Below are 26,138 nucleotides of genomic sequence, written 5' to 3'. Positions count from 1 at the left end.
ACCTTTATGAAACTCCCTGAGCATCTTCCTCCAGGTTTAAATGACGCCTTCCTCCTCAGAATTTCCCTTGACCCTTATAGACATCTGTTAAAGCACCTGGAACACTGCTTTGCTTACGTCGTTTCTTACTCTGATTTACCCTCTATATCATGAAGTCTGGAAGGCAAGGATTGTGCCTGATTTCTCTGTACATCCCAGTGTCCAGCAGAGAGCCTGGTACAAGGCATATGCTCAGTGTTTGCTTCAGTAGTAGGCTGACTGACTGATACCTGTGTGGGTGCCCTGGGCACCTTCCATGCTTCTCTCCACAGGAAATGACCTCTTCCTGGTGGCTGTGCACGAGCTGGGCCACGCACTGGGACTGGAGCACTCCAATGACCCCAGCGCCATCATGGCACCCTTCTACCAGTACATGGAGACACATAACTTCAAGCTGCCCCAGGATGATCTCCAAGGCATCCAGAAGATCTATGGTGTGTGGCAGGAGAGAGAGAACCCTGTTCTTTGTGTGGGGCTGGTCTGTGGCTGCCTGCCTATGGGGGAGGCAGGCATGGGGTAGGGAGCTTTGCCATTCATCAGCATCACTGCTGTGTCTCCAATTGTATGCCATCCTTTAAGAGGTTCCCTTTGGCATACTTGGGAAACCTAGAAAAGGGTTGTAGCTGTGACAGGAAAGAACAAAAGTGAAGAGTGGCCCAACCATTTCCTCTTCTTGATCCTCCCTGCCTCTACACAGCCCCTTCTCACCTTCTATACTCCATTCCTTCCCACTACCAGATGGTGACTAGGTACTCTCCTGGGTCTCACCTCCAGCCAAGGAGTGTCTCACTGCCTGAGAAATAGTGATATAGGGTGATGAGTATCATAACCAGAGCTGTGATCTTAAGAAGCCTTCCACCAGGCCTCTCTCCCAGCTCAGGTCACTCTGGCATGTAAAATTCTTATTCTGGTCAAGTTAAATGAGATGGGAAGACAAGATGGGAGCAAAGGCTTCTCAACAGAGCACAGCCCCCAGGCAATGGAGTGCAGGAACAGGACTTCCTCTGGAGGAGGTGCCCCCACTAGAGTTCTGGACTGTAATAGGTGAAGGAGCAGAGGGCCAGATGTGGGTGGCAAGTTTAAAAGGTGTTTCAAAGATAGAATGGACAGGATTTGCTGACAGATCAGATGTGGGGATGAGGGAAAGGAGGAGAGAAGCAAGGACAGCACCAAGGGTTCTGACTTTTGTAATTGTGGGGCAATGGGATTTACTAGTGTGCAACCAGAGACCTGTCCTGGGACACTGACTTAGGATCTTTAATAAGTCCAATATAATAACCACTAGCCACAAATGGCTATTGAAATTGAAATGTATATTAATTAAAATTAAATGAATTTTCAGTTCCTCAACCACACTAAGAATTAGTCACTAAGAATTAGTGCATGTGGCTAGAGACAGTGCAGGCAGAGAATATTTTTTCCATCATCACAAAATGTCCTAGCTGACAGTTTTAAACCCCTGAGCCTGGATGAGCCACCTAGGGCAGTGATTATCTACTTGGTTGCCCAACAGAATCACCTCAGGATTCCAACAAAAACACTGACACCCAGCCCTCACCCCAGAGATGAGGGTTACTTGGTTTGGGGTGCTTCCTGAGTAGCTAGAGTTTTAAAAGCTCCCCAGGTGATCCTCATATGTAGCCCAAGTTGAGAGAGCAGAGATGAAAGAAAATATCGAGAGAGAATAGGAGAAACCCCAGGACACCTAACAGCCCCAAAAGAGGCTGAGAGGGAACAGCTCATGAGGTAGCAGGACAACCAAGAGGGTGCAAAGTCCTGGGAAAGGAGGAAAGTGTTCTAAGGCAAGTGTTTTCAGGATTTTGCTACTCAACGTGTGGGCCTCAGAACAGCAACATCAGTATCACCTGAGACCTCAAAAGCAGGCAGAATTTCAGGACCCATCCTAGGTCCTTTGAGTCATAATCTGCATTTTATCAAGATCCCTGCATGATTCATATGCCCACCAAAGTTTGAGTCAATAACCACTGGATTCAGCAATCTGAAGATCATTGGTGATCTTGGCAAGTGGAGCAGGGCACCCCACTGAAGGAATGAAAGGAATGGAAGTGGGTGAGAAAGTGGGGCCTGCATGTGTGAAGGGGAGCAGAGAAAAAGGACATCCTAAAGATGGACAGGTTCATTCTTGTAACAAGAGCAAAAGTCTGCTACAAAAGAGGGGGGAAAAAAGACAATGCCAGATATGGGGGTGGAAAGATGAGGTCTCCATCTAGTGGCTATTTTCATGTATTTCCTCAAAGTTAAATAAGGGAGGCAGGGAACAGGGGGATCCCTCTCTGAGATGCAGCCCTTCTCTCTAGGACCCCCAGCTGAGCCACTGGAGCCCACAAGACCTCTTCCCACGCTCCCAGTGCGCAGAATCCACTCACCGTCTGAAAGAAAGCATGAACGCCAGCCGAGGCCTCCGAGGCCGCCTCTTGGAGACCGACCATCCACTCCAGGCACCAAACCCAACATCTGTGATGGCAATTTCAATACAGTGGCCCTCTTTCGTGGAGAGATGTTTGTGTTTAAGGTAGGAACAATCGACCAGCACCACCCAGGTGGTCCTCTCCCATTCCTTCTCCCAACACTCCCACTTGGGAATAAGCTGCTAAGGGGCCTGGACAGGAGCTAGCCCAGTGTCCAGGCCCCAGGGTCTCTTTCTGGTGCTGCAGGGTGAATCAACTTGTTTCCAAGAGGTGAGGGGAAAAGACTGGTGATTTGGTACCTTTCCAGGGGTTAATGCTAGGGAAAATGCTGGAGATGGCTTCTAGTCTATGACCTTGAGCAAGTCACCTCCCTTCTCTGAGCCTCAGTTGTTCATCTGAAGCCCCGGTGGTGCATCATAACTCTAACAAAGAGTATATGAGGATCAAATGAGTGATAGGCTATGCAAATGGCTGGCTTGGAGTGGGGGCTGGGCCAGCAGTGACTGAATCTGACTGTAAGTTCTTGTTGTTTGTTTCTTGGTTTGTTTGCACTACTGGGGATTGAACTCAGGGGCACTCTACCACTGAGCTATATCCCCAGCCCTTTTTATTTTTATTTTTTAAATTTTGAGACAGGGTCTCACTAAATTGCAGAGGCTGGCCTTGAAATTTCAATCCTCCTGCCTCAGCTTCGAAGTTGCTGGAATTACAGGAGTAAGCCACCACACCCAGCCTGATTGCAGGTCCTCCCAAGGGCCTGAGAGACTGGGACTGGTCAGACTACATCTTGTTAACTGTCCTTTGCCTGCCACTTTAGTCAAGGTCTGACTGTACATTAGCCTGCTTGGTGTGTGGCAGGCTGGGTCCTCAGCAGAGCAGACTCTGAGATGGAGTTTATGGAATGAAGGATCCTGATCAGGAAATAATTTCAAGATCAACATCTGGGCAGGAAGAACAAGGAGGAGGACAGGGCAAAGCAGCAAGTCGAGCAGCAACATAAGCATGTTGCAGACTTGACCATTCCCACAGGGAGCTCTCGAGCCAGAATGGCCCATTGGAGTCATCCCATGTTGGATCCAAAGTGATCAGAACTTTATACCCTCTACCTCATTAAGTCATTTGGAGAGAAAGGGTATGACCTCGGGGAGGCTCTCTGAAGCTGAGGCCAACCCCAGAGTGACTGGTAGTTGAAAACTACCTGCTGTTGGTACTCCCAACCACCCAAGAGGATCTGGGTAGAATGTTCTCCACACTTTCTGGAAGTCTACCCAGAAAGTTTCAAGCACTGAGCAAGAATCAGGCAATGTGGTTCATCCTGTGTTCTACCTCTCACTGAATGACTCTAGGCATGTCACTCGGCCTTCTTTAAGGCTGCTTTTATATCTCAGATTGACTTAACGTTGTGGAAGTCAAAATATGTTTTGAAAACTGCAACTGGAAATGCTCTGTAAAATACCTTGAAAAATACTGGATTTTGACCATCTTTTACAAATTATATTCCTTCTGTACTTGTTTTTTTCTTTTTAAAAAAAATCCTCCCTAACAAAATGTTCATAATTTGGATTTAAACACCCCTATTGACCAATGCTGGGTTTCCCACCAGCCTGAGACCTGGCCTGGGTGTTGTCAGTGACTCTCTAATGCCCTCCTGTGGTCACTACAGGCCCCAGCACTTCTTTCCAGTTTTTTCATACCCTCCTCACTAATACCAGGCCTGTCTGCTGTTTGTCTCATGGTCCCTTGGAGCAGCAAGAGCCATCAGGAGGTTTAAATGAAGAGTTACATGAGCATCCTGTTTTCCTCTGAGAGTTGGCAGCAGCAGATGGACAGACTCCGTGGAGGGTTGTGAGGCTTGGGCCAGGAGATGGTGTTGGGTTGTTGGACCTGAGCCCCAGGGCTGAGATCATTGATTCAGAGGCAGGAACTGCCATGTCCCTTACTCCTCTGTTCCCCCAGGACCGCTGGTTTTGGCGCCTGCGCAATAACCGGGTACAGGAGGGTTATCCCATGCAGATCGAGCAGTTCTGGAAGGGCCTACCTGCCCGCATAGATGCAGCCTATGAAAGAGCCGATGGGAGATTTGTCTTCTTCAAAGGTAACGTAGCCTGTGCTATGGGACCTGGGACAACTTTTTGCCCTTCTGACTTCCTGCCCCCAAGCTCTCTTGGGGCCAAAGAACCAAAGGAATTGACACTGTGGCTCTATGAGCAGAAGATGAGCAAGTGGCACTAGCCACAATCTCTGGCATCAAGTGGCTAGGGAAGACTGATCCTGAACTCCTCTTGCCCACAGGTGACAAATACTGGGTGTTTAAGGAGGTGACAGTGGAACCTGGGTACCCTCACAGCCTGGGAGAGCTGGGCAGCTGCCTGCCTCGTGAAGGCATCGACACAGCTTTGCGGTGGGAACCCGTGGGCAAGACCTACTTTTTCAAAGGCGAGCGGTACTGGCGTTACAGCGAGGAGCGGCGGGCCACAGACCCTGGCTATCCCAAGCCCATCACCGTGTGGAAGGGCATCCCTCAGGCTCCCCAAGGGGCCTTCATCAGCAAGGAAGGGTGTACGTAAGGGCCAGGGCCAGGCAGGGGCGGAGGGCTGATTTTATGTGGTTCTCCTGGAGGCCCTGGACATATTCTTAGGGTCCCTAGGTTTGAGAAATGCTGCCCTTAGCAGACAATTGCCCTCTGTGACTCATGGTAAATTAACTTGCTTACCAGGTACCAGAGCATGTGTTTTCATCTGCAGGGTGAGTCGCAGTTGGGAGGTTTTCTTCAGACAGCACTTCTCAGTGGTCCTCAAGTTTCTATAGGGGCTCTTCTGGTGGTCATATCTGAAAAGCAATGACATATAGGGGTGGTTCAAAAGAACTTTTTCACAGGGCTTGAGGACAGGAAGCTAGAAAGAGGAGTCATTTTTCAATTTATGAGACATTTCCCAGGCTTTTCCTGAAGGTCAGGCTGACAACCAGTCACCATGGCTATAATCAGGTGCTCACAGCCTGTCTCCCCATCAAACAAGAAGCTTCTCAGAAGGAAGGACCAAGTTTTGCCAGGTGCAGAGTGGGCATCCATAGTTATCTGATGATCTTGTCAAAAGCACAGACTAGCGGGGCACAGTGGCGCAACTCAGGAGGCTGAGGCAGGAGGATCACAAGTTCAAGACCGTACTGGGAATGCAGCTCAGTGCTAAAGTGGCCCTGGGTTCAGTCCCTAGTGCAAGGGGGGAAAAAAAAAGACTTGAGCCAGGTTGGTTAGATTCATACACCACCCCCTTTATCTTCTATGTTTCGGCAAATAATTTTTCTCTATCTCACCTGCAAAATAGGGATAATAATGGCACTTACTCTTCTGTAATGGCTTTGTGAGGATTAAATACATTACACAGAGAATTTAGCAGAATACCTACCACATTGTATATACTATATAAATTTAACTGCTATCATCATCATCATCTTGGTGTGTTTTAGTTTGTTCAGAATGACAGAATTTATTCATTCACTCCACAATAGAAAGCCAGCTTGTGTGGGAGGGGTTGGGGATATAGCAGTGAACAAGACTTACATAGCTCCTCGTCCAGTGGCAGAAAACAAATAAGGTGGAAACAAAAGCTAGAGAGAAATAAATGCTGTGAGAGAGTAACTAGGCACAGGACAGCACATTAGGGACCATTGTCAAGAAGGGCTGTCTGAGGATGCTTCACAGCTTAGAAAGCCATTGACCACAGGGGCAGAGCTGCTATTTGCTGGCTGTCTTGTGTACTGGATGCTTTACACACATGGTCTCCTTTTGGGGGAGCCTCAGAGACAGGTGACATCAAGGATCTTGACCAATGAAGCCTCAGCCAAGATGGAGAGCCAGCCAATGAGGAGAGTCTGTGCCAGTTGCTTTGCTGTCTGTGGAGTTGCTGGGCTAGCAAGGCGGTTGCTAGAGCCTCTAGATGGCTGCCTGGGGAGCAATTAGCAGAGCTGCCCAGGCTGCCCACCTCCTTTCCTTTCAGCCTTTCCCCTAGAAGGGTCCCAAAGACTGTGCATCTGTTGAAAAGTAATGAGTACTAAGTTAAAAATTAAAAAATCCCTTAATTGTGGAAGGTATTGCCTATTGTCAGCAGAAGAAATCTTGCTCCATCTCCCATGGCTCAGGCAGAAGCTGGCCTGAGGCTGTAGAGCTATGGAGACAGTACCGTCAAGACTTAAGTTGAGGGCCTGATCTGACCCTTGTCAGGAGTGTGAAAGAGCTGTGTTCCTAAGCTGAGAATGGTCCTCTCTGGGCTACTGAGCCACGTCCCAGTTCTACTTGAAGTCCTTCTGTTGTTTCTCAATACCATTGAGCTCACAGGAGGGTTGCTCCAGGTCCTGGGTGCCCCTTTCTGCAGATGCATTGTTTATTCTACAATCCAGCCAAGCACTGCACCCATCACCTCCAAGATTCTGCCAGGCTGCTCCCTACACCTAACATGCCACCCCTCCCTCAGAGCTCCCCTCATGCACACTGCCATAGTATCCTGTGTCCTCACACTGACCCAGAGCAGGTACTGGGAAGTATCTGGGAGTAGTGATGTTGGGCCCTATTTCTACAGATTACACCTACTTCTACAAGGGCCGGGACTACTGGAAGTTTGACAACCAGAAACTCAGCGTGGAGCCAGGCTACCCGCGCAACATTCTGCGTGACTGGATGGGCTGTAACCAGAAGGAGGTGGAGCGGCGTAAGGAGCGGCGGCTGCCTCAGGATGATGTGGACATCATGGTGACCATCAATGATATGCCAGGCTCTGTGAATGCTGTGGCCGTGGTCATCCCCTGCATCCTGTCCCTCTGCATCCTGGTGCTGGTCTATACCATCTTCCAGTTCAAGAACAAAGCAGGCCCTCAGCCTGTCACCTACTATAAGCGGCCAGTACAGGAGTGGGTGTGAGCAGCCCAGAGCCCTCTTTATCCACTCAGTCTGGCCAGTCAGGCCCTTCCTCACCAGGGTCTAAGGGGCGGTTCTGAACACTGCCCAGGGGGCCAGCAGGTCCTAGGCCAGGGTCATACAGCTGAAGTGGTGAGTGCATTGGCCTAGGCTGAGCATGGGGGAGGGTATTGATGGGGGTTATGTCCCAGGATGTGTGTCTGGTGCCCCGCTGTCAGCCTTCTGTCCTGGGTAAACTACTTGTTACTCAAGGGAACAGACCAGGCCCCATCAGGAGGCAGGGACCATGCCAGAAGAACCCCTGTGGTCACTGCATCCTGTGGTGTCCATGAGGCACCACAGCTTGTCCTGTCTGGGACCCAGTATGGGACTCTCCATGGGAAGCCAGCACTAGCTCTCATCCCCTGTATGGGAGATGCCACTAATCCCAGTCCTCTTCTGCCAACACCTGCTGGTCAGATGTCCCCTGACACCCAGCTCACTGTCCTCGAAGGCTATAGTACCCCTGCTGCCAACACAGTGGGCAACAAGCCTGGGTTTCCCCTGCTGGCAAACAGCAGATCCCTCAGGAAACCTGCTGTATTTGTCAGGTCTCCTCTGAGACCTAGGTTTAGGGTCACATGCTGCAGGCAGGGCTGTGGCCCAGCTGGATCTGACAAGGACCCAGCTGTCACGTCGTGAATATTTAAATGTCCTGTCACTATTGTTTAAAGTCCCATTTTGCAAAGGCTGCTTGAGGCTTTAGGTGAATTAGAAGTGACTGTCTTGGTGATGAAGCCAGCTTGGTGGCCCTCCCCCAGGTGATAAGGACCAAGGTGCTGTTAAGGCCACTCTAGCATCCCAACACTAGCTGTGGTCCTGCTCATGAGGCTCAAGAGCTGGGGCAGGAGCTGACCCCATTTCTGGAGGCAGACTTGAGTTTGTTATATCCTCCACTCCCCCTTCCATTAACCTTGTCCCCAGCCCTGCTCCAGCCTGTTGCTTGTGGCCGGGAGGCTCAGCCTGACGTCAGGTGAAACAGAGATGGTTTCAGGGTCACTGCTGTCATGGCCTTGGAGGAAGGGGCCCCAGGCAGCCTTCTGAAGCACTCAGCGCCCATACCCCCAGCTATATTAAGGCAACTCAGACTTACAGTCCAGAAGCAGTGTTTAGGCCTTGAACTTGGCCCTGGAAACCCAGCTCAATGGGCTCATTTTCTGCATTGCTCTTAGGGAAAGGGCACCCCCAAATGGTAGCAGCCCCAAGCCTAGGGGCCTCCCTTTCTGACCTTCTTAGACCCACCCTTCTTATCTGGCAGGAGTTTCCAGGCTCAGCTAGCCTTGCTACAATCAGGCAGAGGCAGCCCTGCTTGTCACTGAGGAACCCTAGGCAAAACCAATGGGTTCAGTGGCTCTCTGCCAAAGCCCAAAAGAGGTGTTAGGCAGTCTTCAGGGTACCAGCAGGGTCTAAGATGCCACTAATGCCCTCTGAGCCTGCATGGGCCTTGCCCCCCACCCTGCAGTCTCTGGGTTTTGGGTTGGCCTACCCTGTAGCACTGACAGGGACTCCTGCTGCCCTGGGAAGTGTCTTGAGTAAAATCTCTTGTCCCAGAGGCACCTATGTGGGTCCACTGTGTCCCCAGTCATCATCATCCTGTTTTTTCTCATTTTGGCCAAGGGCAGGATCCCTGGGGCAGGCGGGGAACAACTGCAGAGATATTAGTGATTCATAGGTTTGTACAGTGTTTTATACTTTGCAAAGCACTTTATTAGCTCACACCTGTCCACTCACATGAAATAGTCATAGGCCCTGGGAGGCCAAGGGTAACTCTCATCATGCCCTCAGAAGAAGCACAGAGAGGTTGTTACTTGACCAGGCCATCCAATGAGCTGGCTGGGTCTTGTGTCCCCCATCTGTGGAACCCTCTAGGGTCTGAGATATGTGTCTCCTCTATCCATCTCTTCCTACCCATCCCCCACCCAGCCCCTCTCCACTCCTCAGGTTGGTGCTCTCACTTCTTGAAAGCTCTAGCCATGCTCCCCACCCCCCAGGCTCCTTGCTGGCTCCTGGTACTATGAGGCCAGCTGTAAAAGAGCAGGGGATGCAGCCCAGGCTGCAGAAGTGAGGCCAGGCCCAGAGAGGGCTCAGCCTAGAGGCTTCCAATCTCAGATTCTCCTGCCTGTGGTCATCTGTGTGTCCATCACCCCAGGACAGGGCAGTCAGACAGAGGGGCAAAGTGCTGGTGGCCCCAGAACCCAGCTTCTCCTCAGCCTGGGGGAATATCACAGCATTTCAGTGTCGGTCACATTTTAAACTGATCAGCCTTTGTATAATGTTTTTTAAATCATTTATAAATAAAACAGAAATACAGAGTGTGTCATTTCTCTGGGGTGTGGGAACAAACATGAGGGTTTGAATGACCTTAAGAAGCTTCCGAGAGAAGAGAGTTCTTCGAAATGCAGTGTAGCTACCACATACATCATCTGCCAGATCACGATCAGTTGTCCTCTGTCTCAGAGGCTGGGGAGTATGGGGAGGGTCACTATGGCAAGGACTTCTCTGAAGTGAAGCAAATGGTGCCATGACCCGGGCCACAGGCACAAGCTCAGTTCTAATAATACGGGACAGACATGCTGGAAGGTCAGCATTCTCAGGGTCTTACTAGGAGGCCTGGCCCAGTTCTGGTTCTGGTTCAGGGAAGGCTGCCTCAGGATGCTGGAGAAGACAGGGATGAGCACGAAGGTCTGAGCTGGGATTGGGTGCAGGCTGGAGGAGTTGTTCGGGGGTTAGGGCGAACGGGTGCCCTCGAGGCGATGCTGCAGACTTCCTCCAGTCCCGGAACCTCCCTGCCCGTCTGCCTGGGCAGGAGTGTAAGAGACACGGGGCAGGGCGGCAGGGAGGGCCAGATAGAGCAGGGCTAGGACGCAGATTGCTGTCAGTACCATGAGGTGCAGGCTATGAGGAAGCGCACGTCTTCCAACGGGCCCCATGGGCCGGGCTCGGGCTGGGGCTGGGGCTGGGGCTGGGGTTGCGGCCGTTCCGGGCCTTCTGGCACCTCGGGCTGGGGCTGCGCCGGCTCCGGGTCACCCTGGCCGCCGCTCAGTTGGGTGCCCATGATCTATAGGATGAGAAACCCTTCAGGTCCTGGGTCAGCAGCCCCACTCCCACAATCCCTCCCGCCCCACCCTCACCTCAGGGAGCTGGATCCCAACGCTGGCCTCGGGAGGAGCCACGACTGACGTCACTGCGCACCAACCTCACCCTCCCGCCGATCAACAGAGCGGAAATGAGATTTGCACCCAGGGGCGGAACCCAACGAACGCACCCAGCCAATCCCGCTCCAGCACCGAGGCCCCGCCCCACATGCTCTGGGAACTGACAGCGCTGCCCACCCCACTTGAGCTCCAAGTACCTGAGGGGTCACCTCCAAGTATTTTAGATCAGAGAGCAATAATGCCCTGTGGTTGGGTGCCCGAGAACCTTCAGAGGGTCCTCACACTGGCCTGAGAAAGGTGGAATAGCTTCTCACCAGATTAGACAGAGGCATAAGTTGGGTGAAAAATACATGAACTGCTGGGGAGATTTCTCTTGCTCTGGGATAAAGCCTCCCATCCTGATGATGGCGAGGGCTGTGTGGGGGTGTCCATCCCATCCAACCTTCCCAGGATTCTGGAACAATTGGGAAAGAGGCACAGAGACTGAGGTCACCCCAGATAGCACATTCAGAATGGCCAGAGAGCTAGGGACTCATTGAATAGTGCTTCCCTAGCATGCACCAGGTACTGGGTTCCAACCCCAACACACACACACACACAAACACAAGACACACCAGAGGCAACTCCCTTTAATGGGGTGGCACAGGACAGCAGAACCCTCATCCAGAAGCCACCAGGATTGACAATCAGCAATGACATGGCAGGTTTTTGGAGTAAAATAGATTCAGGAGATGGCACAGGTGAAGGAGCTGGGTACTCATCCACTCAGTGAGCTCCCTGCCACAACCTGCCAGCATCCAGTACAGACTAGTTGAGGTGTGAGAGGGAGCCAAAGTCCAGAGGCAGAAGCCCATGGAACAGCATGGAAAGATGACTCAGGTAAGGCTGTGGAGAGAAGGAGGAACACTGTCAATAGCCTTTTCACAGGGCACACCTCACCCCCACTCCTGGAATTTTGTTCTAGCTCAGCCTTGAAGAGTCACTCTCAGAGAACCACCTGGTCCACCCAGTTCAACTGCATTCCATGTCTTAATCTAGTTTATTAAAGAATAAAAGTAATCTGTTCCCCACTCAAGTGGGCCAAGTTGCTCAACAATTTATTCAGCTGTTGATGATAAACCAGAGTTTCAGAATATTAGAGAAGGAAGCAAGGGGGCTCAGTTTAGAGGAAAGGATGTGCCCAGATCACAGGTTCCCCAGTGGTAGGGTTAGGACCAGAACTTTGGCCTCCTTTTCCAGAACTCTGCCTTATCAGCACTAAGTAAATACAAAAAGTCACCAATACTAGGCTGGAAAACAGTTCTGCTCTGTAAGGTTTGGGAGTCAAACATTCTTACTGAAGATGATAATCATTATATGATTTTAAAACTGAAGTATGTATTTCTAATTGCCTACCTGATATGTCCATGAGGTCTCATGGGCACCTCAAACAAAATGCGTCCTTAGACTAGTAACCTTAGACTAGTAAGTGATCTCTCTTCCTTTCTAATACCCATTTCTTTATATTATCTAACTGCACAGGCAAGGATTACCAGAACACTGACCAATGTAGCAATTTTGCATGACTTTAATGGAAGCTTCTAAAGTTTTACTGTTAAATGCAACATTGGCTGTAGTGTTTTTTTTTTGGTAGGTATCAATTATAATGTTATAGAAATTCCTTTTTTGTTCTTAGGTTGCTAAAAGGACTTTTGTTCTTTAAATAAATGATTAATTGTATAAGCACGTCTTCCTTACAAGATTCTATGTTCCAAAAGGACAGGAGATATATTTTACTCATTGTCACATCACTATTGTCTGCATATAAAAAGTTGTTGCATAAGAACTTTTCAGACCGGGGATATAGCTCAGTGGCAGAGTGCTTAACACACAAGAGTGTCTTGGGTTTGATCCCCAGCACCAGAGAAAAAAAACAAAAAAACAAAAAAAAAACTTTCAGTTGCTCACCTATCCTTACAGCCAAGTTAGTATGGTTCCCAAAGTACCCCCATCAAAATCAACCAGGGTAGCTTATTTAAAAAACAAACAAAAAACCAAACAACAAACAAAAAACCCAGAACTATGCCCTACTCCAGTACACAAAAGCTCAAAACTGCAGGCTGGCAGTCACAATTTCCTGATGGTGACATGGGTGTTCGAAGTCCTCAGCACTCTGAGAATACTACCTCTTTCCTTCACATTCTCTGTAATTTCCCATCTGTGTTGAAATTCTGAGGGTTTTCCCCACTCATCCCTGCACATTCAAATACCAACTCACTCCTTGAAACCAGGATAAATAATCTGTCCTTTATGAAACCATCATGATCCCCAAAAGTTTCTCATCAGAGATACCCAAGTCAACTTCTGAGGACAATTACAGCACTTTTTACTTCCCCTGTGAAGATAGCTAAAAGTTACCTGTGGTCACAATATCTTTTTTCCCGTTACACTGTGAGCCCCTCAGAGGCAGAATGTAGAACTAAACTGCCTAGCTATCCCCCAGGGAGCCTTTTCCTTAGGGATCAATGAACATCTGCAAACCAATTAAAGAAGGAGAATGAAGGAAAATTTTACCCATGGAAAGTAGTGGGTCAGTTACTTGGCACGTACTCTACTTTGGGGTTTCTATAGAGATCCCAAAAGGATTAAGTTTTCTCTCTCTATAGAGTTAGGGCTCCCAATTTTTTTTTTTTTTTTTTTTTTAACTCATAAAACTCCATATTGGAATTTTGATGCACTATTCAGCCCTAACCACCACCCCTCAGGAATCTGGAGTCTCTTCAGAAATTTAGAATAGCCTTCCCACCTTCCCCCTAGCCAACAGCTCTTTTCTGTCTCAGGTCTGGGCTACTGGCTGAAGATACTTACACATAGGCAAATAAGAACTGGGGGAAAAAAATTTAAACATGAGCTGTACACAGTGGTGCACACCTGTAATCCCACAGCTCGGGAGGCTGAGAGGAAGATTGCAAGTTCAAAGCCAGCCTCAGCAATTTAGTGAGGCCCTAAACAACTCAGTGAGACTCTATCTAAATAGAATACAAAAAAGGGCTAGGGATATGGTCCAGTGGTTAAGTGCCCCTTAGTTTGATCTCCATATCAATTATAAAAAACAAACAAACATGGTCAGTAATCAAATAAGATGGACCACAGGTCTGCCTACAGAGCTAAGTCTTCAAAAATAAGGACTCTTCAAAAGCTGAGTCTTCAAGAAATGTTTACTAGTTGTATCCCATATTCTGTGACTACTCAGCAGTATGCAGATATACTCACTTGAGGAGAACCTATCAGTACAATCACAATATGGCTCCGAATCTAAATGGCATCTTTTTCTCCTTCCCTCAAAAGGTAAAGTAAGATCCTGCCCTGGCCCCAAATACCTGTCAATGAGGGAATCCCGCATGCTGGTGGCAATGGTGCTAGGCTGGGCTTCATTCAGTTTGAAGACACTCTCCACTACCGACAGCTCCGTACTGGTTGTGTCCAGGCCACAGAAGGCACACCAATCGTTCACCACCATCCCGGCAGCTATCACCTCACTGCCTCGGTTCACAGTGCCTGCCTGCCATGGGATGGGCTTGGTTTGGATCATGGTACCAACAGCCAAAGTCTCTCCCTTCCCTAATGAGGATGTTCCCGAAAGACCACACTCCCCTAGGCCACAGCCCCAATCCCAAACTAGGGCAGGTAATAACTCAGATTCCCAAATACTGGGAGGGGTCTGCCTCAGCAGGAGACAGAGGTCAGAGAGCAGGAATGCTTACCACAAGGGGGACCTGAAGAAGAGAAGACAGTTCATCCTGGTCTTCAATTGAAGTCTTAGGATGCACCAGCCCTCCTTGATTACTGAAGACACAGTAGCTTCCTACTAGCACCTGGTCAGCTACTGTTTGTCTGAAGACTTCCACCTTGAGCACATCAGCCAAGATTTCTTCTGTTTCCTGTTGGCCAAAGGTACTGTGGTTAGGGCCCAGAACTTCAGGCTCAAGAACCAGGGGCTCTCCAAGCCAAAACTACTCTGAACTCAGTTCTCTGACTCCCTCATTTCTCTTCTACATAGCTGTGTATGGAAGCCTCACTCAGAGAAAAGAGGAGGTACAACTTAAAGCAGAGTCTAGCTTAGGAGCACTTAATACCCATGAATGCCCTGAACTGCTGAAGTCAGTCTCCATGTGACCCTTTTCCCTCTAAACCACACTCAAGTTCAACTGTCAATCATTTGTCCTGACCCAGGTCACTGTACTGGATGGGCCAATCTTGCGATCCTGAAGGATTAATGCCTGCCAAAGCTTCTGAAATTGAGCACACCATGGATGAACTGTCACTATTCCTATGAGTGCCTGAAATTTGAGAGCCCAGATATAAGGGGATAACATAAGTGATACCCCTAATTCCTGCCAGTGGGGCAAGAACAGTGCTATCCAGAGACTAGGCTGGTCTTATGATTCTTGAGCCAAGCTGACTTACCCTGTCCAGGTCTGGGTGGACCAAGGCCACATAGTCATTGCAGGTAGTAACATTGCCAAGAGCTGAGAGCCGCTCCTCTACCCGACGGATCTGCACTGAGTCTGGGAGGCAGTTGCGAATGTGTTGCAGCTCCTGATCTGTAGTGTTGTTCGGCACCAGGAGCCCATGCCTGTTCCCTGGAAGACCCAAAATGAAGGGTAAGGCAAAGAGGAACCATGAATACAAGAGATGTTTCTTGTGCCCTAAAAGTTCAGGATACAACTAGGCTCAGCCTGATGATTTTAGTCTCAGACTCCAGTCCTCCAACTCAATAATCTATACATCACCCTTGGGCAGTCCCAAGATGGCCCAGGTATCTATCCCAACAAACCCTGCCCACTTCATCATCTATGGGAGGAAGCAGGACTAGTAGGAAAGGTCCTTGGTAGGAGTTGTTCATTTTGCTGGACTAGGGATGTAACTTAGTGGTGAAGCTCTCCCCTACCATGAGTGTACCCCTGGATTTGATCTGCAGCACAAGGGGTAGAAAATTTCAGCTAACACTACACACCTGCCAGAATGGCTAAAAAATTTAAAAGACCATCAACACCAAGTGTTATCAAAGATTATGGAATTTACTCAAATTCTCATATTCTCTGACAGGAGTATATATTGGTCAACCACTTCAGAAAATTATCTGGTATCACCTACTAAGCTGAATAATCGTAACCTGTAACTCTGCCATTCTTCTCTTAGGTATTACATATCCAATAGAATTATGTACATATGTTCGGATTTACATAGCAGCACTATTCCTAATAGACCAAGCCCAAAACTGCCCAAATGGTCACTGTTATTAGAATGGAGGAATACATCCTAATGTACCAAAAGACAAGAAGAATGAACAAAAATGATTACATTTTGACAACTATGGCTAAACCTCTGCCTATCCCTGCAAGGCAACAACTTTAAATTTCAGAATTCTGAGTTACTATCATTAAAATACTATGGCTGGGCTAAATTCTCTCTTGTTATGTCAAAATTTGCTTCAAGTTCTATTGTCATGATTAGAAATCAGTGTCTTGTTATTATTTTGAGATCAGGGTGTTTTAACTGAATCAGAAAGTACATAAGAAGTGGTAGAAATGGAATACAGAGCCAGCTTAAAAAAAGAACTGATAACCAGAGTAAACAGTCACAGTGTTGACAGATTAGGGAATAGGGATGCCATTCAGTGATGTGGTGAAAAAATTGAAGATTTAGCTGAATAGGATGACCCAGAATCTTAACTAGTCATTTTACAGAGGCAGAAATGGATGCTCAGAAAGAGAAAACAACGTTCCCATCGTCAGTGGTGGGGAAAAGATGACATCCAAATCCTCCTCCACCCCTAAGTGTGGAACTTGGTGTCAAACAGGTTCTCTGAGTCTCAGTTTCATCATCAAATAGGTCAATATTTCGTACTTCCCAGTGTCGTTGTGAAGATGGAATTCGAACACGAGTGAAAGCACTTACTGCTATTTGTTATGACTATTCTTGATAAGGCTTTGCCACAGGTTATTGTCCTTGATCTGCTGACACTCAGACTAGGTCCCACTCAGCCTGAGAGATTACATAGTATATGGAGATGATGAACGAAGCCTGAAAATTCCTAGGTCATTCCAGGTCCTCTCTAGGGGTATGATTAATGACTAATGGTGTCTGGAGGCTCTACTCTTTCCCTGGGCGTCCTCCACCTGCCTTACCCACACACATGCGCCCGATGATGCGGCAGCCGGCGATGGACGCGTGCACCACGGGGATGGTATCGGCGAGCTCGCCCTCGAACACACTGTAGGGACATGGACCTGGTTGTCACGGGCTGGGGGCCTGGAACTCCCGGTATCCCTCCCTGCCGCCGCCGTTGGCCCCGGGGCTCCCGCCACACCTGTAGAAGTTCTCGGATCCTCCGATGGCCACCAGGCAGTAGGTGTTGGTAAGTTTGGCAAAGCAACCGATCTCACAGTTGTTCTCGAAGGACGCTCGGACCGCCATGAGGGAGGCCTGGGGGCTGCGTAACCGGAGAGTTCAGGGCCGGCGGATCTTCCGGCCTCCGGCACTCCCAGCCGCGACCCCGCCCCCCTCGGCCCCCTAAAAACCTCGGGTCCCGCCCAGGGGACCACTCCAGGGTCTCCAGCCCCTACTTCTCCCGACTCGGGGTCGGGCGCTGACCCTTGCGGTCGCCCTTCACACCAGCTCACCAAGCGACAGCAACCTCCACAAGCAGCTCCTTCACGCGACAACTCTTCTCCGTTTCCGCCTCGGCTCAGGAAGATTTCCGGGCGAGCCCCGCGCCCCGCGCCACGCATGCGGCCACTCTAGCTCCACCCTCTGGGCGGGCTCTATGGTTGCAAATAAGCTGACCTGGTCGCGGCTCCGCCCCCAGCACGTTCATTCTTTGGTTCGTTCTGGAGCTTTATAGGCAATACTGTCGACCAAAACCGCTGCCGCTCGCGTGGGAGGCATGAAGGAGAGGAGGAGCCAGAGATGTCTGGGCATTTTTCGTTCGTATGCAGTACTGAGAATTGAACCCAGCGCCTCGCACATGCTGGGCAAGTGCTGCATCACTGAGCTAATTCCTCAACCCCAGAGGATAGATTGATGATAGGGGTATTTGCTGAAATGAAGCCAGAGGAGGAAGGGCAGGTTTGGGAAAGGTGATGAATCTAGCTCGGCCATGTGGGCAGAAATCCGGATTCGGAGCTTAGGCGAGAGTGAGAGACTGATGAATGAGATTTGGGGCTGAAGCCTAGAGTAGATGAAGTCACCCAGGAGAGGGTATCCAGTAGGGAGAAGTGAGACCAAGATAAAGAGTCTAGAGAAGGAGTCGTGGCCAGAGAAGCAGAGAAAACGGGCTGAAGGAGGTATTGGAGAGAAGGGAGGATGGATGAAGCTGGATCTTAGGCAGAGGTTAGAGGGGAAGAGGTCCAGGGTGGGCAACCCATGTGGGGGCTGACTGGCTTCAGCAAAGTGCCTCTCACATGTCCTCTGTTTCTCAGCAGCCACCTGTTCCTGGGATAGTGGTCAGACAAGGGCCCTATTCTCATAGACAGAATGAACTTGGCTCACATTTTGCAGAATCCAGAAATGCTTCAGAATTTCTTAGAAAGTTACCTTGAAGGCTTGGCTTAGAACCCCTCTCCTCAAGACTTCACGGGTCCATCTGGTTTCCTCCAGGGCCACCCCCATAAGCCTCGTGAATGGTGTGCCCTTTCCCATCCCCAACCTGCAGTTCTATAGCTTGACATTCCTCAGGATACTCCAGGCTGCTGCTGGGTCTAGCCATATCTGTCTTTATTGATTTGTATCACATACACTGTCCCAGGCAGGTGGTGAGCTCAGGAAAAATGCCTACAACCTGTCACAACCTGTACTTCAAGAGACACTCAGCAAGATGGCGTGTGTATCCACATGCTCTACTTGTCCTTTCCAGTTCACCTCAGACCCACTAACTCAGTCCTCTCTTGGGCCTCTCTTCACCTGGCTCACTCTACCAAGAATTCCTCTCTGTCCCAAACTTCCCCATCCTTCAAGGCCTGGCTCAAAGGCTACCTGCTCTAAGAAACTCCATGTCCTTTCACTCTATTGCTAATTATGCTTTTGTTCAGTTCAGCCCTGTCTTGTTATCCAGTGGTTTCTGCATTTAATCCTTATCCCCCAGGGTCCGAGTCTGATTTATCCATCAGCCCTATGGCATGTCCAACACAGGACTGGGGATATAGCTTAGGTGCAAGCAGATACTAATTGGGGTGTGTGTGTGTGTGTGTGTGTGTGCATCTGTGTTTTTGGTTGTGTGCATATTTATAGTTTGGGGATCCTGAGGAGTTCTACAGTGTGCACTGAATGTATATATTTTTGTGTAGCCATTCATTTAGTCAGGTGACATTTATTGAATACCCCCAACTAAAGTTCTGAGTGGGTTTATCACATGGACTATGTGTACTTACTTTATGCATCTATGGGTGTACAGTTTGCAGGTGTGTACCCTGTGTGCTGTGTATATCGTATGGGCACTTGAAGCAACTCTGTAGCGTTTGCATTTTGTGTGCATGGAGACATGTGAATTGTATGTCACGTACGAGAAGAAAATAGAATCTTTAGACCCAGAGAATCAGATCTGGCAGAGGACCCTATTCTGCCATTTACTTGGACCTGTCCCCAAATAAATCTTCCAAAACTTGGCCCTCAGCTCCCACATTTATAAACAGGGGGAATAATACCTATTATTCTATAACTATATAACAACAAGGGGTCCATCTTGTAAGGAGGTTGTGAGGATGAAGGACAAGAAGAATAACTAGTATGAAGTGCCCAGCACTCTGGCAAACAGTAAGCAACCCTGGGTTCCATTTGTGTGTGTGTGTGTGTGTGTGTGTGTGTGCACGTGCGCGCGTGCTTGCATGCACAAGTACATGCTAGAATCTTGAACCCAGAGAGTTTCTGACCTGGCCCTACCCTCCCCTCAGCTCTGGCTTTGCTTTTTGGCCCAGGGTTTGAGATTGAGCAAGTCCAGACTCAGTGGATAGAAGAAGGATCTATCCCTGCTGGGTGCAGAGCTAGGATTCAAAGCGACTGCGAAGCAGCTTGAACTTGGACTTGTTATACTTAGTGATGAGGTCTAGTTTGCTGTGGCCCAGAGTCAGCCGTTTCTCTTCCCCAAACAGGTCATTACTACTACTATTGTGATGGCCACCTATGGGGCCCCCAGGGAGGCCAGGCTCAGGTCCCTGCCTGGCACCCTGCAGTTGATGATATTTGGTGATAAGGTCCAGATTGCTGTGGCCCAGAGTCAGCCGCTTCTCATCCCCAGAGCCCACTCCAACCATGCAAGAAGAGCTTGGTCCTGGGAGGATGTTGGGCCCAGGCCCCTCATTTCGGAATGGACCAAACTTGGTGATAAGGTCCAGCTGACTGTGACCCAGGGTCTGCCGTCGCTCATCTAGACCCTGCTTGCCAGGCCTGGCCGAGGTGTTGATTTCAGGGGGTACTCTGGAGCCTTGGGCCTTAGGGTGCTGTACCAGAAGGTCCAGATGGCCACTGCTGTGGTTTAGGGATAGCTTCCTGTCCTCTGAGGCTAGATCACTAGGTCTGAGGGAACCCGACTCAGAGGCCCCCTCAGCACTCTGGGTCTGGGGCAGAAGATCCAACTGGCTATAGCTCTTGCTGAGGGACAACCTCCTGTCCTCTGGGGCCTGTTCTCCTGGCCGAAGGGAGCCTGAGTTGGGTGTAACCCTAGAGTCAGGGCCTTCTGCTTCTCGGGCTTTAGGGAAGGGGACAAGGAGGTCCAGCTGGTCATGGCTCTGACTCAATGATGGCTTCTTCTCCTCCACTGTCTCCAGGGCCATGCCAGGCACCCAGCGACCTCGTGGAGGGTTGGGTTCTAGGCATCCTGGGAGCCCATTTTCTGGGAGCCGGGACAGGGCTCGGACCCCTCGGGGGAAGTGCAGGAGGGGGCGGGGACAGGGGAGCAGGGGTGACCCCACTGTCGGAGTCAAGGGGCCAGTGCTACTGTGGTTGAGGGCAGGGGAAGATTGGGACCATGGGGCCGCCCCCATCTTGCCCAGGTTGACCCTGTAGGACCCCGGAAGGCAGCCATGGTTAGGGTCTGACAGCTGGCGATGCAGAGAGGGTTGACCATTGGCTTCACGGCAGGCAAGACTTGGGGATGAGGATCCCATGCCCATATCACTACAGCCACCACCTCCTGGTAGAGCAAGGTAGGAGGAACGGCCCATGAGAGGTGAGCGCTTGATGCTGCTGAGACTGGTGCTGGTGGGCGAGGAGCAGGTAGGGCTTGGGATGCCAGGCCCAAAGGCCAGGACCACTGGGGGAGGATGCGGTGCCCGGGGAGACAGTGGATCCTCACCACCGCAGAAGCCCTCCACAGGCCGTGACTCGGCATACAGGCAGCGGAACTCCCGATCAAAGTCTTCCACGATGCGGCCCCTCAGCTGTAGCACCATGCTGGTGTGGGCCTGACTGCAGAGCCAGGTGAAGCTGGGGGCAGAGGGTCAGGGTCAGTTGTCAAAGTACAGGACCCAGGACTTGGCAGCAGTCATAATCAGGGGAGTGTGCCTGGAAATGGACCAAGACTCTGTCCCCATGAGGACTCACAGTGAGGGGGCAGAGCTGTGACTCCAGATTTGTGCGCATCCTAACCCAGTCTGAAAGACTTAGGCACATGGCTGCCCACCTCAGGGCCTCAACTTCCCCATCTATAAAATGGACCAGGGGCAAGTTTCCCTGAAGTCCCCCCCACGTGCAGTGGTTGTTTTCTATTACAAGGGCATTAAAGTAATCCTTCCCTTAGGATAGACTCCTCCACAGCTGTCTCCTACACAGGCCTGCATCTTACAGGGTGCCTAGCACACAGTGGGTGCTCAGTATGAGTCTAAAGGGATGGATGGGTGCATGTATGGAAGGAGAAAAGTTCAGAGCAGTCATCTGAGGTATCCTCTCCAGCCCATGGTACAGCCTCGGGCCCCTCCCCCCTTCACTTGCTCACCTGTAGCTGCCCACCACCACCTGCTCACAGTCGATGATGACAAACTTCTCCAGGGCCTGCCCCGTGAAGCGACGGCCTGCCTTGCTGCAGTATGTGTCCCCACAGGTACTCCGCACACGCATTTTCTGGGTCAAGGGTAGAAGGTGACCTTAAGAGAGTAGAACTCAAGCCATATCTATGCCCCAAGGTGTCTGACCTCAAACAGCTAAGGTAACCCAGTTCCCCACTTCCACTGATTCCCCTAGTGCTCACTGACCACCAACTGGCTCTTCTATCCTCCTGACTCCCCACCTCCTCCCCTGACTGCTGTCCTTGGCTCACACTGACCGGCAGGTGCCCCCCATTGAGGTCCATCTTGTAACACATCTCCAGGAAGTGCCTCAGGTGCTCCTGGGCCAGGAGCAGGTAAACAGGGACACCGCGCCGGCTAGAGACCTCCATGAGGTCACACAGAAGTTCCATATCAGTAAATATGTCCATCACCACAGCTACCACCTAGGAGAAGAAAGGGAAGTTCAGCCCTGCCCAGGGCACTGCCTACATCCTACATCCAGTCTAGCCCTGTTCCCAGGAAGGAAGAATGGTATGGAAACCCAGAGGCCACCAGAGCCTATGAGAATATCTGACTAGAAAGGGCTTTCAGCAATCCCCAACGTGGGGTTCTTAACTTGGGAACAAGGAGATTTGACTATCTTGAACTTTGGTTATTTGAAGGTCTTTGTGTGCTTTTTTCCTGTGGACAGAGTGTTTATCTGCCATCAGATACTCAAAGGTGTTTGTGGATCAACTATATTAGTACAAAGTCCCACTCTACCCCTAACCCAGAGAGGGCAGGAGTCAGAAGCAGAACCCAAACCCTGTTTCCCAGCCTAGTTCCCCACAGACTTCTGACTAGCTCCGGCCCTGCGGCAGTCTAAGACTTGCAAGCCAGTTGCTGGTCCCCCCAGTGCCCTTTGCCAAACCTGCCTCAGTTTCTCTGTGAAGTTGCAAAGGTCTTATGTAACACCTTATACTCACAGCTTCTCCTATTCTACTCATGCCAAGTGGAATGGAGTTTTCTGCCTAGCTGAGGGCGGGGTTTTTTCCCCTCTCGTGTATATACGGCTGCCTCAGATATGCCCCTGAAACCTCTCTGGCACTCCCAAGTCCTCCAATGCCTTCTTCCTTTTGCATGTATTTACTATGAGACTTTCCTCTCCTGGGCAGGGCTAAGAGACAGGAGGTATAGGACTGGGCAAGAAGCAGGAAGTAAAGAGCCCAGTACTGTGAATCTAGAGCTGACATAATGTATAAAAACCTGAACTTTGTCACTTTCTAGAGATAGAGCCTTGGGCGAATCACTTCACCTCCAAAAGCCTCAGCTTCCTTGTCTGCTAAAGGGAGATAATGATAGCTGCATCTCTGAGTTATGGGGAATTAAATGTGAAAATGATGGACACACAACAGAGGTTCAATAAATGTACCTTTCCCGCTGCCTTCTTAACAAATGAGGACATTGGTCCTTGGGTAAAGGAAGTACTTCCCAAGGTCACTCTGGAAGACAGTGACAGGCCTGGCTTCTAGCCCAGAATGGAAGGGTTTAAATGGGGGTGAGCAGGCAAAGCACTGGGGTTGCCCTAGTCCACACACATCACAGGCCTGACCAGGAGTAGGGAACAAGGACAGGCAGGAAAGATCAAAGGGGTATGTTGATGACAACAGCCTCACTAATAACCCCATTCCTGATGCCAATCAGGTTGGCCCTCCCATGCCTGGGGCACTGACAGGCTCGCCAGTAAGGCTGTGGAGGTACCGGTAGAGCCTGGCATCTTGACTTCTGACCTCTGCAGCGGGAGTCTAACCCTACCTCAAATCCTGCCAGGCATCGTTTTGTCCATTCTCTATCTCCTGAGAACAGGACAGGGATGCGGGAGTAAAGCTGTGCTGCTGGGTGGCCAGAGACCAAGCATGACCACTTCCACCTGCTCTCCTATTCTCTTTCCTCTGAGCCCAGCAGCCTCCACTTCTTGCTCCACCTTGGTGCTGAGCTAACTGCTCAGCCCCCAAGTGCATGCTGAGGTCCACACCCAGTGCCCCATCCCCTGCTTCAGGCCCAGCTGGAAACAGCACAGGATGGTGAGGTGCAGCTGGAGACAAGGGCCTGAGTCAGAGACCCCTTCTCTTTCCCTTAGCCTGACAACCTCCCTGGGCAAGTCCCAGCCCTTCCCTGTCTTTAATCTCTTTCCTCTGTAAGTCAAGTGGGTGTCTCAGATGTTCTTTGAGATTGGGCTTTTAGTTTGGGGATCATGAAACTTTCTGAGAATCTGGTGAAGGCCCTAGACTCCCTTCCCAAGAAAAATGCCATAAGAACCCCTCCCTGCAATACACACAACCTCATGCATTTTCAGGGTGGATGGGCATCCCAGAGGACCATGCCCTGTTCTGTGCTTATCCATAAAGTTCTTGAGTGCCAAAGGGCTACCAAAAGAAATAAAACACGAGTTGAAGCGGTGGCTCCGCTTGGAGAGCACTCACCTAGCATACGCAAAGAAATAAAACACATGCCCACCTTCTGGTAGTTTGGGATCTAATAGTCAAAAGATCTAGTCCCAATCCTGCTCCTAAATTGCTATGTGGGCTTTCCCTGGTCCCTTCCCTCTTTGGTCCTTAGCTTCCACATTCGTGAAATGAATGAAGAGATGTGGCCCTTACCGTGCGGGCCTGGCTGAAGAGGAACCGAAGCAAGTCCTTGATGTTCTTGGCCTTGTCTCTCTGGAAGTGGACCACAGCCTGGGTGGGGCTGAAGCCCGTGGCCTGTGGAACCTCGGGCCAGCCCAGATCCAGGTCTGGGGGGTCTATGTCAGAGGCCATGGGGAAGTAAGTGCCAGAGGTGACTTCAGAGAGCATGCTGAGTCGGTCGGGTCCTGAGGCCTCGGGCCCCTGAGTCTCGCTGAACTCAGGACCCCCACGCACATGGTTGGTCATGTAGTCCATGTCCAGGGCACTCAGGAAGGGCAGTTCCCGCTCTTCAGAGATGACCCGTAGGTAGGCAGCCTCACCCCGCTCCAAGAGGGCGTCAGCTGCCAGCCGGGCTGCTTCACTGTGTTGCAGCACCAGGGGTGAGCTCTCCCGCCACCACGGCCGCTTCAGCTCCTCCACCCGGCCCCGCAGGGATCCCGCCATGCCCTGGGTCCCTCCAGATCCTAGGCCTCCCAACATGCCTGCCCACCTGGCTGCCTCACCCACCACCAGGCTCCATGGCCTGCACCTAGGTTGGCTACAGCAGGAAGAAGATACTGGCAGAACCGCCTCTTGCCTGCCCGCCCTGCCCGCCCTGTATGTGGTGGGGGCCCCCCAGCCCGTTTCCATACTAAGTCAGAGCCACGCTCCGCCCCGTTGCCCCTGGCCTCTGGAACCTGTCAGGTCAGCCCCACCTGTCTGCCCGCTGTTGGGACTCGCCTGCCCAAGGAAGCGGCAGGTCCAGGCCCTTAATGCATGCTGCTGCCTCCCTCCTCTCCCCGGCAATGCCACTCCATCCCACCAGGCTCCTAGCAAGTCTCCAGTCCTGACCTTCCAAGGACATAGGGAGGTTGGGTTACAGTCCAGAGAGGCTGGGCTTGCTCAAGGACACACACACACACACACACACACACACACACACACACACACTCCCTGGTGGATGTATGACTCAAAGACACCCAGATAAAGACCTGAACACATAAGCAGATACACTGACAACTGACCAACTACATAGACTACAGGCTGACATGCAGCCACACATCTTGATCAAACCCATTCACGTTAACTGGCCCAAACAGTAATTTATTTATTTTATTTTTTTCCAGACACTAATTTAAACACTCGTCCATAATCCCAAATACACCACCATGGATAGTGCATGCCTTGACCCACATGCACACAGACCCCAGATAAGGGTTGAACAGAGTGTCACAGAGAACTGCAAGGACATCGACACTCATCTGTCCCCCATTTAGGCCTCTCTTTGCTTGCATAATTGCCCTCCCATAATCGTGGTGCTCACAGCTCCCTGCCCCACCCTCATCCTTGGCTCTGAGTCCCTCCATTCAAGGATCTGGAGTAGGAGCCCTCACCCTGTCCTCCAAGAATGGCAGGACATGTTCAAATGCATGTCCCCCAGGTTCCACCTACCCTGAGATTCTGAGCCAGAAGACCTGAAATCCTGAGAAGGTCTACAGGTTACCATAACAAGTGCTCTGGTGCACCGGGGTCTGTCTACCCCAAGACATGTTCCAGATGGCCACATTTCCAGCACCCTCAATTCCAGCGATGCTCTTGGTCTGGTAGGGAGTCAGGCTCCAGTCTTCTACTCCTCCTCTGGGATGAATTCATTTTTTTGTTTGTTGGTTTGTTTTGCAGTACTGGAAATTGAACCCAGGGCCTGACACAGGCTAAGCAAGTGCTCTACCATTGAGCTGCATCCCTAGCCCTTTTATTATTTGGAGACAGGGTCTCACTAAGTTGCTGTTATACTCTTGCCTCAGCCTCCAAGTGGCTGGGGTTACAGGAATGGGCCATAATGCCTGGCTTGGTGTTGAGCATTAAATGGTTACAGTGTAAAAGATTGTTTCAGAGGGTGG

At 50.5% G+C, this 26,138-nt stretch overlaps 4 protein-coding genes across 10 annotated transcripts in view; 1 reads left to right on the top strand and 3 right to left on the bottom strand.

The window, feature by feature from the left end:
• The window catches only part of Mmp24 (matrix metallopeptidase 24), a 39,641-nt gene extending 29,828 nt beyond the window's left edge, over positions 1-9,813 (top strand). The window contains exons 5-9 of one of the 3 annotated variants that reach the window (XM_047538180.1): positions 312-473; positions 2,358-2,572; positions 4,425-4,563; positions 4,761-5,027; positions 7,043-9,813. In XM_047538180.1, coding sequence (XP_047394136.1) covers positions 312-473; positions 2,358-2,572; positions 4,425-4,563; positions 4,761-5,027; positions 7,043-7,380 — 1,121 coding nt within the window. In that variant the 3' untranslated portion in view covers positions 7,381-9,813. The remainder of the gene's footprint in view (positions 1-311; positions 474-2,357; positions 2,573-4,424; positions 4,564-4,760; positions 5,028-7,042) is intronic. The other 2 variants (XM_047538182.1, XM_047538184.1) reach the window with 2 other exon arrangements.
• On the bottom strand, positions 9,353-11,313 carry Mmp24os (MMP24 opposite strand). 3 transcript variants are annotated; one of them, XM_047538211.1, is made up of 2 exons: positions 11,186-11,313; positions 9,353-10,474 (listed from the first exon to the last, which is right to left on the bottom strand). In XM_047538211.1, exon 2 carries the CDS (start codon positions 10,469-10,471, stop codon positions 10,292-10,294), a length of 180 nt encoding a protein of 59 aa, XP_047394167.1. In that variant the 5' UTR covers positions 10,472-10,474; positions 11,186-11,313; the 3' UTR covers positions 9,353-10,291. The 3 variants fall into 3 exon arrangements, with proteins under 3 accessions (XP_047394167.1, XP_047394165.1, XP_047394158.1); XM_047538209.1 differs by lacking the exon at positions 11,186-11,313 and adding an exon at positions 10,548-11,127 and having other exon boundaries at positions 9,354-10,491; XM_047538202.1 differs by lacking the exon at positions 11,186-11,313 and adding an exon at positions 10,548-11,121 and having other exon boundaries at positions 9,355-10,474.
• Eif6 (eukaryotic translation initiation factor 6) lies at positions 11,185-17,368 on the bottom strand. Of its 2 annotated transcripts, XM_047538193.1 has the most exons (7): positions 17,237-17,363; positions 16,924-17,046; positions 16,742-16,827; positions 15,018-15,193; positions 14,315-14,491; positions 13,931-14,112; positions 11,185-11,456 (listed from the first exon to the last, which is right to left on the bottom strand). In XM_047538193.1, exons 2-7 carry the CDS (start codon positions 17,028-17,030, stop codon positions 11,447-11,449), a joined length of 738 nt encoding a protein of 245 aa, XP_047394149.1. In that variant the 5' UTR covers positions 17,031-17,046; positions 17,237-17,363; the 3' UTR covers positions 11,185-11,446. The 2 variants fall into 2 exon arrangements, with proteins under 2 accessions (XP_047394149.1, XP_047394152.1); XM_047538196.1 differs by lacking the exon at positions 13,931-14,112 and having other exon boundaries at positions 17,237-17,368.
• A 147-nt stretch (positions 17,369-17,515) lies between these two features.
• Positions 17,516-24,807, bottom strand: Fam83c (family with sequence similarity 83 member C). Of its 2 annotated transcripts, XM_047538170.1 has the most exons (4): positions 24,232-24,807; positions 21,868-22,035; positions 21,541-21,665; positions 17,516-21,032 (listed from the first exon to the last, which is right to left on the bottom strand). In XM_047538170.1, the coding sequence occupies exons 1-4, from the start codon at positions 24,736-24,738 to the stop codon at positions 19,592-19,594; spliced, it is 2,241 nt and encodes a 746-aa protein (XP_047394126.1). In that variant the 5' UTR covers positions 24,739-24,807; the 3' UTR covers positions 17,516-19,591. The 2 variants fall into 2 exon arrangements, with proteins under 2 accessions (XP_047394126.1, XP_047394131.1); XM_047538175.1 differs by lacking the exon at positions 21,868-22,035.
• Positions 24,808-26,138: the final 1,331 nt, after the last annotated feature.

Source organism: Sciurus carolinensis, chromosome 2 (assembly GCF_902686445.1).
Source record: "Sciurus carolinensis chromosome 2, mSciCar1.2, whole genome shotgun sequence".
Classification (NCBI taxonomy): Eukaryota; Metazoa; Chordata; class Mammalia; order Rodentia; family Sciuridae; genus Sciurus; species Sciurus carolinensis.
The sequence above is the reverse complement of the archived record's forward strand: the minus strand, read 5'-3'. Positions and strand labels throughout refer to the sequence as shown.

What these genes read in the sequence shown, in the direction of transcription:
- Mmp24os (XM_047538211.1), bottom strand. Translation starts at nt 10,471, where the DNA reads ATGGGCACCCAACTGAGCGGCGGCCAGGGTGACCCGGAGCCGGCGCAG.
- Fam83c (XM_047538170.1), bottom strand. Translation starts at nt 24,738, where the DNA reads ATGTTGGGAGGCCTAGGATCTGGAGGGACCCAGGGCATGGCGGGATCC. An exon ending in TCTTCAGCCAGGCCCGCACG is followed by an intron (nt 22,036 to 24,231) that starts GTAAGGGCCACA and finishes TTCTTCTCCTAG; the next exon opens with GTGGTAGCTGTGGTGATGGA. An exon ending in GTGGTGGTGGGCAGCTACAG is followed by an intron (nt 21,033 to 21,540) that starts GTGAGCAAGTGA and finishes CTCTGCCCCCAG; the next exon opens with CTTCACCTGGCTCTGCAGTC.
- Eif6 (XM_047538193.1), bottom strand. Translation starts at nt 17,030, where the DNA reads ATGGCGGTCCGAGCGTCCTTCGAGAACAACTGTGAGATCGGTTGCTTT. An exon ending in TCCACCCAGACCTGGACAGG is followed by an intron (nt 14,492 to 15,017) that starts GTAAGTCAGCTT and finishes TTTGGCCAACAG; the next exon opens with GAAACAGAAGAAATCTTGGC. An exon ending in TTCTTCAGGTCCCCCTTGTG is followed by an intron (nt 14,113 to 14,314) that starts GTAAGCATTCCT and finishes ATCCCATGGCAG; the next exon opens with GCAGGCACTGTGAACCGAGG.